The 12,671-nt window shown below is 55.3% G+C and overlaps 1 protein-coding gene across 1 annotated transcript in view; it reads left to right on the top strand.

The window, feature by feature from the left end:
• Positions 1 to 342: 342 nt before the first annotated feature.
• KCNAB2 (potassium voltage-gated channel subfamily A regulatory beta subunit 2) overlaps positions 343 to 12,671 on the top strand; it is a 51,050-nt gene continuing 38,721 nt past the window's right edge. Inside the window, 3 exon segments of the mRNA XM_078611460.1 lie at positions 343 to 429; positions 431 to 684; positions 8,578 to 8,621. Coding sequence (XP_078467586.1) covers positions 358 to 429; positions 431 to 684; positions 8,578 to 8,621 — 370 coding nt within the window. The 5' untranslated portion in view covers positions 343 to 357.

The raw sequence follows: 12,671 nt of genomic DNA, 5'->3' as shown, positions 1-12,671 counted from the left end.
AAAAAAAGATTTCGGCAATTGTTAGCCATATGTTTGGTTGATGAAAGATAAATAACGCATCGGCGTGTCGCTTGTCGCCGGGGTTCCTCAAAAGAGACGTTCAGAAGACGTTCAGGCAGCGGAGAGACGCAATGGGATGGACACGTAGCTGTGCCACCGCCACCGAGACCGGCTACCGAGCAGCGCTATTTTCGATTTCATCTCCCAGTGGATAACGCCTTCCGCGATACACGCACGCGCGTACATTTAAAAAACAACGCTCGCCGTACACCGGGCAGCGCCGACAAGACAGAGCGCCACAAGACAGAGCGAAACCACAGCGGCGCGACACGGCACAGAGTTGTCGTCGCGCTCGCCATGCAGGTGTCCTTCGCGTGCTCGGAGAGCGGCCTCAAGTCCCGCGGCGGCAGCGATGACCGTGGGGGGCGCGGGGGGGGGCAGCCCGACTCTGGGAGGGGGCGGCGGGGGCCCAGGCGGCGGCGGGGGGCCCGGCGGTGCCAACCGCGTGCGCTCGCGGTTCCGCGCCGTGGCCATGGTGGCGAGGAGCGTGGGCCAGATGGCCCTGCGCAAGCAGCAGCAGCAGCAGCTGCTGCAGCTGCAGCTGCAGCAGCAGCAACAGCAGCAGCAGCAGATGATGATTTCCCTGCGCGAGACAACGGCGGCCAACACAGGCATGAAGTACAGGTGAGGGCGGGGGATACCTGGAGAGGGTGAGTGGGTGGGGTGGGGGGCAGTGGGGGGCAATGATTTGCCACCCATCGCGATTCGGTGACTTTGTCGCGATCCAGCCTCGCTAATTTCATTCCCGGCTCGTGTGATGTTTACGTTGCCCTGAGTTTGCAGCAGAGGTCGCAACCGGGTACCCGTATCCTACCCGATACCCGGCTACCCGTACCCGGCCGGGTACAGGTACGGGTAGCCGTTTGCGACCCTGGTGCGGCCGGGTACGGGTAGGCCGTGAGTCACCGGTGAGTAACCGTTTGTCACTCATTTCGGGTAGGGTACGGGTAGGGAACGGGTACCCATACCCGGCCAGGTACGGGTACCCATTTGCGACCCTGGTGCAGCCGGGTACGGGTAAGGAATCAAAACCCGTTTGCGACCTCTGGTTTGCAGCGCCTCCGGTGGCTGCGCGGGTGAAAGGGGGGGGGGGGGTCACCCGCCGCACATAAGTCGACTTCCCTGGCCGAAAACTAAAATTGGCGTTTGATGGCGAGGTCACGCGTGACGTCGTCACGCGTCACACGCAGAGACGCCGCGGCGTTGCCGCCCTTTGTGCGTTAACAGAAACGGTTCGTGGAAGTGCATATTGCAGAGCTACTTCCGAGTTCCCTTTCAAGTGATTTGTCATTCGCACTTAGGAGGTGCTGCTCTCTCCCACTTGCCCAGCTGCTGCTGCGATGGATATGCTTGTCGCATGGAAATGGAAACACTTCGTTTTGTTCTTCTCCTGAGAGCTGGAATTTAGTAAAAAAAAACTAAATTTAACGCGATTGTTTATTTTTTGCGTATTCATTTGTGACCGGGCCAAGACCACCAACTCGCGTTAGTTTCCGCTTGAGAACCCCGGCGTATCCACGGGCGGACGGTGGGGCCCGGATTCTAACCGGGATCTCGGCCAGCGCCGGCAGAGTTGCACTCGGAGTCCTCTCCCACCGCCGGCTCCCTACCAGCTGTGCTGTTGCAAACCGAACCGCCCTCGGAAATCGCCCGCAACTCGGACGTCGCCCGCGACCGCTTAGCCCCCACGTCCGAGCCAGCGGTACACGCAACGAGGGAAATGTTAAATTTCGATGTAAAGCTTTCGTGACTGCAGGGATTCATCTTCTTGGTTCTTTCGGTAAAGTCACGTAGAATGGAAATAATAAAATAATAATAATAAAACATAATAAGATGATTCTCACGACGTTTCGGGCACAACGCAAGCAGCCGTCCTCAGGTGAAGAACAGGTCTGTCGGGAAGACAGCGTCTGAATGAAACACCCCAGGCTTGGAGCGTCTATTTAAGCTGGAGGGGGAAGAGCGCCTTGACAAAATAATTTGCATACCAAAATGAATTTAGCATATTTATGGGAAATGCAGATATGGCATTAGTACTACTTGTGAAATGTGTAGGAGGGAAATGTTGACGGCGTTCCGGTCGGGGCATTGCGCAGCGGCAAAATCGCGGGTTCGGCAAAATCGCGGGTTCGGCGAACCTGTCCGCGCGTGCCACGAAACGCGTCGCCGCAAAACACGCCGCTTCACGGTCGATCGGGCCTCGTCGCCGCCGTGAAGCGACCGGCTCGCGGGGAGACGTCCACCGCGGACGGTACGAGCGATTCGGTTTGCACCCCGCCAAGTCGCTCGGGCGATTGCGCGGGTTGCGAAACTCTGATTAAGACTCTCGATGGAAACTCGTAACAGAGTTTCCATCGAGAGTAGCGTCCAACAGGCCTCCCCCCCCCCCACTCCCTCGGGGGCATTACCTATTGATGTGGGCAACATGTGAGAGCCCCCACCCCGCGGTGTTCAGTGCCCGTTGCTGGAGCTGCCCCTTCTGCTACCCCGTGTCCCTTGCAACACTCCCCAATAATACCCCCCTCCTCACCAGCCTCCCCCCTCCTCACCAGCCTCCCCCCCCCCACCCACGGCTCGCACCTCTTCCTTCCCCAGATTGTGTGTCCCATTCGTCTATGCTTACATTTGATTTATTTCGTTGAGTGCGTGCTCGTGCCTGCGTGTGTGCGCGTCGTGGCTAGCGGGGAGCGGGGCACACCCACGCTGCAAACCCGGCGAGCCCAGGTTCGATTCCCGCTCTGCGGCCGACGTCGGTGACGAATACCTCAGCCAGTCCTGGGCCCTCCCCTAGGTCGACTCGGCTGTAAACGAGTACCTGGTGCGGTGTGTAGACATCGGCATCGGGGAGACAAAGGCGGCGTGCCGCCCGTGGTTCTGGCCACACCACCCGCTCATGCGTCACGTCGGTCTCGATGGGTGCTCGCTAACAGCACTTGCCCCAACAGTCTGTTAAAGCTATACTGGGGATCTTTGTCTTCATATGTGGGGCTGGTGGTGGGCAGCAGATGGCAGTGAAGCTACATCTATTATTGAACCATACTTCTATGCCCTCCTCCTCCTCCACCAACCTTGCACTGGACTGAACAGCGGTCAGCACTTGCCCCAAACAGCTTGTGCAGGCTGCGGGAAGGGGATCTTTGTCTTTGTGTCACCCAGAGCGTGTTTAATACGTCCCCCCTCGCGTGTTATTATGCCGCCTGTCTGTCCGCGTCGCGCCCCTGATTTGCTGATTTGTGACTGCTCCGCCCGCTTGGCCTCCGACTCTGAGATGAGCGCTCCCTCGCTGGCTCCTGGCGCCACCGTGATCTCCCGTTAGCGCCCCGCGTCCCGTTAACGCGCCGCTGTCTCCGACTCGTGCGGAAGCCTTCCAACGTTCCTCACCCTCGCTGGTGAGCGCGCGATCCTCTCGATGGTGCCTCCCGTTTATTTTCTTTCTCCCCGAGTCACTGGAAAGGCGAGCTCACCCATCTCTGACCTGTTATTTCCCTCGCCTGGTACGCAGAAGGTCGTGGGTTTCGATTCCCGACCCTGACGCCTGCTTGATATTTAAATCTCCACGTGATGAGCGACTATCATTTGTGGCCCGGTCGCTTCTGAAAAAGAGCCTCACAGCTCAGTGGGCCTTACCTCGTAGTTAAAAATAAAAAAAAACTTTTACAATAGTTTAAGTAAGAATATAATTTGCCGCATTATTACAGGCCAGGGCTGTTACCGCGAAGGAAGGCGCTACGTTTTTCATGACGGTTACCGGCAACCCGCGGCGTTAACCGGGACGGCCGCCGGAGTCGAACCGCGAACCTCTGAAACACTGGTGGCGTCCACCGCGCCTCCGCTAATTATGAACGCTCGCGATGTCTTGCCGCCATCTCGCGCGCGTCCGGTTCGTCACACCGCCTCTGTGGTTCATTAATAACGCGCCCCATTTGACGCGCGTTCCCCTCTCCCTCGCGACTCTCCGTCGGTCGACTCCGTCTCCACTCGGTGAGCACGGCGACGCTGTGCGCACCCTTCGGACCTCCTGAATGCTTCGCGTCCTCCGCGGACGCGTCGACCCGCGGGGACGCGCCGAGCGCAGCGCGACGACACCGCGTTTAGATTGCTCCGATTGTTTGGCCCGCGATAACTTTCCACGTGATGGGCCGCTTTTTGTTGAGCTATCGTTTGTGGCGAGGTCTCTTCTGAAAAAGAAGTTGATAGCCTCGGTTGGCTTTACCTGGTAAGGTAAAAAAAATTGTTTTATTTGTAAAAAAAAAAAATTACGTGATTTGTTTATCCTATGCTTTGTGCTCCTATCATGTTTTTGTGTTGATTGTTGTTGTAACGTTTTGACCCCGTGCCCCTACTGGACCTCTGTGGGGGAAAAAGAGCTTTATTGCTCATCGGATTCCTCCGGTATAAATACATTTTCTGATTCTGGCGCATCGCCACAATTGGATTCGTAACGCCTTTCCATCGCAGCTGCGTTTGAAGGCGTCGCTCATAATAGCACAACATGCGAGTCACAGCGAAGGAAGATCGTTTATTTTGTCGTCATTATTCTGGGTAATGATGACGATGATGATCTCATCGTATTGATGATGGGGAGGCTTGCGACAGCTGGGGTCTCATTATTTGTGTCGTTAGCGTCGCTGTTAACGCGATAATTGAATTTTCCTTTTCTTTTTTCAGCTTGCCGATGCTAAGGCAGTAGTATATCAGTTCATTGACGATGAGTCTCAAGTCGCACCATCCAGTAAACGTATGCGCACACTAAAATATTTATATATTTTTTACAGATGAGGCCCACTGAGATATGTAGCACTTTTTCAGAAGCAACTTGGCCACAAATGATAGCTCAACAAAGTGGCTTATCACGTGCAAATTTATAGCAGCCAGATGCTCTAAAACGCACGTTGATTCTAAATGTGGAGAGAGAAACCGGAAGACCAGGAGATAAAATCCACGTGACCACGGGGAGAGAAACACGCAAAACTCCAAATATACAGGTGTCAGGCTCGGGATCGAACCGACACCCTCTTGTATACTAGGCGAGGGAGTTGTAAACATCTCGCCTCCGTGGCACCCCAGGCGCACGCGCAACCGTGAATTATTTTCCACGGGGCGCCCTCTCTGAGCGGTTCCTTCTGCTCCACCATACATCCTCCTAACGACCGCCTTTCAACCACGCGGGTACCCCACGGTGAAAAATCCGCACAATCGCCAAACTCCCCACCCCCACCGTTCGCTTGCACGAGGCTTCAGCGAAGCTGTCACCGGAGCAGCCCAGGACACCACCGGTCTGTTTTCCAGCGGCCTCGTCCACGCCGGGGTGACGATGGTGAAGAGAGCAACTCGATTGGGCGGTGATCGCTCCGTCACTTGGTCGGCCAGAAGCGGAGGAGTAGCGAGCGGCACCCTAAAGGATATGCCGTGTGTGGGCGTGCGGGCGACCGGGCGGGCGGGCGGGCAGGCGGGCGGAAAGTCTCCCGATGATTTATCCCCCAATATTACAAGCGGCTCTGTATTTTTCCCTGGCGAGTTCGTTTCGCGCTTGAGCGGGAGGCGGATTAACGGCGTGCGTTTGCGCTGTGGACATCGCTCGAGGCCGGGGGAGGGCGAGGGGGGTGGGGGGAGATCCTTAGCCCCCCCCCACTTATTAATGGGGCGTGCACGCAGCCCGGCGATCTCTCCGAGGTTGTTGTCGAGGCCTTTTGTTTTAACTGACGCCCGGCAGCAGCGGCGGGGAGGCTGTGAACATTGCTCGCATGAATCTGATCGCGCGCTCGCACGACCACGCGGCGCGTGAGCGAGCATGAGACCGAGTGCGCAAGGCAGCAACAAAATAGACGCGTGCATGCCAAGCCACAAGCGCACGCGCAACGTGCAACTACACTTCGTGACCCCAGCTGGGCAAGCAGCCACGTTTTGTTTATTCGTGCCTGACTTGCTGATGAGACCCTGAAGGTCAAACCTGTCTCATAAATACTTTGCTTGGTTAAGTAAACGCTGCTGGACATTGGTCTGGAAAATAAACCTATTACACTGAGGGACGAATGGTATAGGTGTTGTTATATATATATACTTTTTTTTATCGTTGCATAACCGGTATCCTCATGGGAAAAATAATAATGCAAAAACAGTTTTCCCACGTGTACGCGGAAATGTCTGCAGCAGAAGAAAAAAAACACCGCGGCAATGTTTTCTCGCTTTCCGGTGACAAACGACAGGGAACTTGCCGTGGCGGCCATGGTTGTTTTTCCGCGCCGGAATTGCGATCCGGAGGTTCGCCGACGGTTCGATTCCGTCTCACGGGGGCGTGGCAGTCGAAACGACGGTGCAGGTTTCGGGATCTTCTTCTTCGTCTCGTCGTACGGCTGCTGATGTTAAATTGCAGAGCGACGACGACAATTTCACGTTGAGGTGGTCAAGCCTAGACAACCGCGTCAGACAACCGCGTCAGGAGCAGCGGAGTTTGTACCGCTACGATGTCTCTCACTCGTATCTGTGGACCGGCCATTGCGTCGTCATTGCTTCTACGGTCTGTTCTGGATTACCACAGTCGCACTGGAGAGTTACATTTTTCATTTGTGCATCAGCTATCCGCATCTGCCATGGTTTGTGTCGATGCGGTTCGGGGGTGGACCATGAGTTTCGTGGAAGATCAAATCCAGGGATCTTCTGGGACGAATTGGGTACGACACGGTTGGTCGACGAGCAGGTCACTTGTGTTGGGGGGTGAAGTGGTGGGGGTACCGCTCGTCGCAGTCCAGATTGTTGTAATAGGTGAACGTGGCAATGACAGGGAGCACTCGCGCGCGAGTCTGTACATCACAGTCGACCAGCAGGTTGCTGATGGTGGGGTAAAGTGTGGGTACGCCCGCCTTCCCCTACTAAAGTTCTACTGGAATCGGTTACCAGTTCCTGCCTATCGGAACCCGCGAACCAGTTCTCAAAACAGGTTACAGGGTTACGGGTTAACGGCCCTCTAATGGTCGGTAGAGTGGTCAGAAACCTGTTCTCACAGGCCGTGCGTCTGGCACGTTTAATTAATCACTGTTGCTGAGCGCAAAAGGCCCAAAAGGCCAAGCCGTCGGCGACAAATGGCACTCAAAGTTGTAATGGATGATGATAGTCAACACGTGTCTTGAACTTGAGCCAGGTTATTTTGAGAACTTGGGGAGGGGGTAGAGAAAGAGACGATGGGGGGAGGGAATTCAAAAGTGGAGCAGTGCGGGGGACGAAGCGGAACGAGAAGTATTGTGATCTGCTGCAGTGTGGTGAGTGAGTGGATGAGCGGGTGGGTGGGTGATTCAATGGGTGAGTGAGTGGATGAGTGAGCGGGTGGGTGGGTGATTGAATGGGTGAGTGGGTGAGTGAGTGGGTGAGTGAATGAATGAATACGCTACGAATCCGGCGACCCGAGTTCGATTGCCGCTCACGGCCAACACCATTGACGAATATCTGAATCAGTCCTGGGCCCCCACCAGGGCAACTCGGGCTCAAACGAGTACCTGGTGCGGTGTGTAAACATCGCCACTGGGGAGACAAAGGCGAACGGGCGTGGTGCTGGTCACCCACCCCCTCGTGTGCCGTGCCGGCCTTCATAGGTGCTCGCTAACAGCACTTGCCCCAACAGCCTATAAAGGCTATATGGGGATCTTTGTCTTTTTGGGTGAGTGAGTGAGTGGGTGAGTGAGTGTAGCGTTCAGACGTGCAGTAGTGTAGATGAGATAGGTCAGGCTGAACTTCACGGGAACAGAAACCGTGGTCGTAGCGACAGAAGAGTGACAAGGGAGGTGACCGACTACCGGAGTGCGAGTGACTTGGCTGTTGTACGCGTGGGCCCACCACCACCTTGCAGCCCAAGCTTACAACAAAGCTTTTCGAGATATTGACCTGTGCCCTCGTATGCATGGTGGGTTTTCTCTCCGTGTACACCCCGGTTTCCTCGCCCCCACGGGTGTAAACGCTTCACTTACGGCACAGGCCAAACATTTCATGAAAGAACCCTTCTGCAAAGGTCTCCCAGACGATTTCGTGGCCGAAGGGCATTTATTTTTACTTTCAATCGTTGCAATATATCTCTCCGCAAACGAAGCCGTTAATGTTTACAATCAGTTGAGGCGGGGGGAGGGGGGCAGCCATAGCGGAGTGGTGCGGCGCACTGCGCAATGAACCCCGCGAGCCGAGTTGGATTCTCAGCCACGGTTTACATCAGTGGCGAGAGATATCTAAACCGGTCCCGGGCCTTCAAATCCTCCTTCGCCAGCAATTGCACTACTCACAGCAGTGTATTGAAAAGGGATGTAAATTATCACGAACGATTATACGGTGAGATCGATTAAGTGACGGCGGCGGCTCGTAACGCACTAAACCAGCCGGTGTCGGAGTAACGTCGTCACGGCTGTGGTCTACGAGACCGCCTTGGCGTGCGCCGCAGCATAGCAGCGGACAGAAAATGGTTGTGGGTCATGAGTGTTGCGTTGAGCGTTCGTGTTGTGCTCGCCTTGAACCCCCGTCCTGTCGTTGTCTTTGCAGGAATTTAGGAAAGTCAGGCCTCCGCGTGTCATGCCTGGGCCTTGGTGAGTAGAACCCCTGACCTGCGACTCCCTTTTACCCCGACGGTTGTTTATTTTTAAGTTTTTAGAGCATCACGAAAAATAGCACGTTACGCTGACGTGCGGGCATGCGCGCGCAGAATTATTTCATTTTGACAGCATGATTGCAAGGTTTGTCGCCTAATATAATGCCTCCTATTTTTACATTTTATCATGGAGAGACGCATTTGTAAATTACATTTGAGAGCCGGTATTATGCATGTTGAACTTTTTTGGCATCGTACCTAGCCAACTGTGCTTATCGGAGGTGCGGGGGGAAGAACAACAAACGAGACCAAAAAAAACAGTAAATGGTCTTGGGCAGGCGACCATTACTGGGAAGGGGTGGGGGACGAGGGCCCATGGACAAGACTGGCGATGGAGTGGCAACCAACGGAAGGAGCGCGCCCGGGAGGACCACCGTCGCGGAGACGGAGCGGACGAGATCAGCTCATGCCACGCCGCGCGCGAGAGACGGGGGGGGGGGGGCATAGGCGGCTGGCATACAGCAGCAGATGAGCAACGCGTCTGTCTGACGATTTATATCGCCTTTCTCGACAACCTTTTCTTTGATTTCGACTGATACCCCACCCTCACATCTTCGAGACGTCACGAGCGGTTTGGCCACTCGTCAAAATCGCCGGGGTCCACGTCGGGCAATCACGCCAGCCGTGGAACCAGAGCCGAAATTCTCCCCGCGGGAGGGAAAAAAAAATAAACTCGTCGCCATCCGCAAACAGCATTCTGTACGGCGGCGGCATCTCCGCAATGCCTCCTGCACCGATCGTTTGTCCTTGGTGGGGGGCCGAGCGGGTGAGAGTGGGGGCAGTGCCAGGCCTGGCCTGGCGCGGTGGACGTTGTGGCGGCAGAGTCCACCCTGCGCCGGACTGCGCCGTGGCCTCTGATGGTCTCAGGCTCCGCGTGGGTGTGTGTGTACGGGTGTGTACGTGTGTGTACGTCTGCCCCGTGACCTCCTGCCAGCGGGCGTTCGACACTTCACGTGGCCTCAAGGTGCACTTGGCCTGGCACAAGCGTCGTGGTGACGTCACCGCCACTTAGTGGCGAATGGCGGTTGTTGTTGTTGTTGTGTGTACGTGTGTGTGTGTAGGTGCTCCAATCGGTGATGGGGCAGTTGTGGAGAGAGTGGAGAGTTTCCCATACCTGGGCAGTGTGCTCATGACCGGCTCCGGTTTAACAGCAGAGGTCTCACTCCGAATCAGTCGAGCGGCAATAGCTTTTCATCGGTTGGGTAACGCTGTGGAAGCTACCTGGTCTGTCGCTCCGCACGAAGCTTCAGGTCTTCTCAGCCACGGTCATTCCCTCCCTTCTCTACGCTTGCGAAACGTGGACCCCCCTAATGGAGCATCTTCGCCGGTTAGAAACATTTAGGCTGGCCTACCTACGATCCATCCTGGGTTTACCAGGCTGGATTGTGTGAGGAACTCACAAATTCTTGAAAGATCTGGGCAAAGTCCCATCGGTGAGCTCCTTCGGCAGGCAAGGCTGCGTTGGCTGGGTCATGTAGCCCGCATGCCCAGCCACCGCATGCCTAAACAACTTTTGTTTAGCCGGATCGAGGGGGCTGAACGGGCGCGGCATGGGCTAGAGAAGAGATGGAGTGATGTGGTACAGGAGGACGTGGAGCTGAGTGGACTTGCCGATGATTGGTACCAGCAGTGTCAAGATCAGCCTCTGAGGATGAGGCTCGTGAAGGACGCTACTGGGCAGTTGGAGTCAGTCACCCTCTAACAACAACGGAGGGCGGAGGAGCGACGCTCACAACAACGAGCGGAGCGCCGGGTGGCTAAAGCACAGCAAGTTGGCACAGTAGGGGGAACAGGTGATGCATCAGCCAGTCATCTCCGTCATCTCAGTCAGTCGACCCGTGGCACCTGGGTCTGCCCCGTGACCTCCTGCCAGCGGGCATTCGACACTTCACGTGGCCTCGAGGTGCACATAGCCTGGCACAAGCGTCGTGGTGACGTCACCGCCACTTAGTGGCGAATGGCGGTTGTTGTTGTGTAGGTGCTCGCAAACAGCACTTGCCCCAACAATCTGTTAAGGCTATACGTGGGCTCTTTGTCTTTTTGTGTCTGTGTGTGTGTGTGGGGAGCGGTAGTGCAGCAGTTGGCACGCTGCGCTATGAACCTCATGATTCCCGCTCACGGCCATCACCAGTGACGCTTATATGAACCGGTCCTGGGCCTCCCCTAAGTCGACTCAGACTCAAATGAGTACCTGTTGCGTTATGACCAAACGTGGTGCTGGCCACCCACCCCTTCGTGTGCTGTGCTGGCCTTCATAGGTGCTCGCTAACAGCACTTGCCCCAAGTCTGTTAAGGCTACACGGGGGATCTTTGTCTTTGCGGTCTGGCATTGCCATGTTGGAGGAGGAGGAGGAGGAGTCGGGCATCTGACGAACGTTCATGTCGTTTCCACGAATGAAATCTGAAGCTGACAAGGTTAGTGGGAGAGAGAAATCGGAAGGAGGGTATCCCTTGTAAATGTATGGACAATTTCATCGATGATGTCATTGGTGACAACATCGATGATGTCTTCATAATATTGTTTAGGGTAGGGTAAAGGTGCAGGCCTGCAATTGCTTTCTTCGCACCACTGCTGGCCAAAGGGCCTCCACTAGAGAGAGTATTTGGCCTACTCTTCCATGCTGGCCAGACGTAGTAGAAGAGGTGGGAGTACCCACACTTTACCCCACCTCACGTGACCTGTGACCACGGTAGAGAGATGTTAGCTACCTCAGCTGGTCTACAGGAGGTCGTGGGTTCGATCCCGACCCTGACCCCTGCTGCATATTTGGAGTTTGCGCGTCTCTCTCGCCGTGGCTGCGTGGATTTTTCTCCAAGTCCTCCAGTTTCTCCCCCCCCCCCCACATTTACGATCAACAATGCGTTTTAGAGTATTTGGCTGCTGCAAATTTCCGTGTGATAAGCTATCATTTGTGGCCAGGTCGCTTCTACAAAAAGAGCTCTATAACTGAGTGGGGCCCTACCAGGTAAAATAGAAATTGTTTCTAGTTTTCGTCTTCAGCCGTGTAAATTTTGACTGCTGGATGGACAGAGGCGACCTTCTGGACTGCAACGTGCAGAGCTTTGTGATGGCTACTGGCCGTAGCCATTGTTGTTCTCATCATTATCATAGCCCTGTGACCGAGTCTTGGAAGACGCGTTGACACTCAGGCAGCGCAAAGGTTTCTAATTAAATGAATATCAGCGTATGGAGGGGGGGGGGGGTCACGCAGGTGTAGGACGGCGAGGTGGAAGTTGTTGTGAAGCGATCGCGCTCGGCCCCCGCAGCCACCCGGGTCACGTGGGGGGGGGGGGCGGGGTGAAGGGCGGGGAGCTTCGGGCTGTACAAAATTTAATCACGTGCCGACACCGTGGATAGCGAGCGATAAATAACTAAACGGGCGACGCTTTGCTTTCGCAACGAATGGAAATAAAATGTGTGACGCTTGGGTCCTCCGGTCGGCCTTTTCGTGGGGCTCTGTGCCCGTGTTTCCCCAGCGGCCTTTTGTCTCGGAGTGTGGCGGTCGAGAGCCGAGGTGGCACCGCCGGGAAGGGCCTGGGTTCGATCCCGGGTTCTACCCGCCCCCGTGATTCACGTTCCTCAAGCTTGATATATTTTAAAATCACCGTCATAACCATACAATTTTTGCCTTCATGAAAGATGTTTGTTTTCATTACGGTGATGATGATAGTCGTCGGCATTTTACCGCTGTTGACGTATTTATTGAAAGATGCTTTCCACCACCATCATCATCGTAGTCATCGTGCAGTTGCTGGCGTGTTTAACGATGTCGGTCTGTCGTGCTGGTGTCAACTCCAGGAGCACGCCGAGCCCCTTGCCCCTCCCCCCCAAGCTGCAGTGAGGAGCGTTTAAAAAAGAAAAAATACGTTACTGGAAGGTACAGAAAGTCTCGAATGGTTCGTAAATTGACGTTTGGGTGAGGGCCACGTCGTGACGATCTGGTTGTATTTTCTGTCGCCAGAACCTCCACCACCCCCCAACAAGGGC

This window comes from Lampetra planeri, chromosome 36 (genome assembly GCF_965212315.1).
Source record: "Lampetra planeri chromosome 36, kcLamPlan1.2.h2, whole genome shotgun sequence".
In the NCBI taxonomy this organism is placed as follows: Eukaryota; Metazoa; Chordata; class Hyperoartia; order Petromyzontiformes; family Petromyzontidae; genus Lampetra; species Lampetra planeri.
Note: the sequence above shows the minus strand (reverse complement) of the source record. Positions and strands in the feature narration are given on the sequence as shown.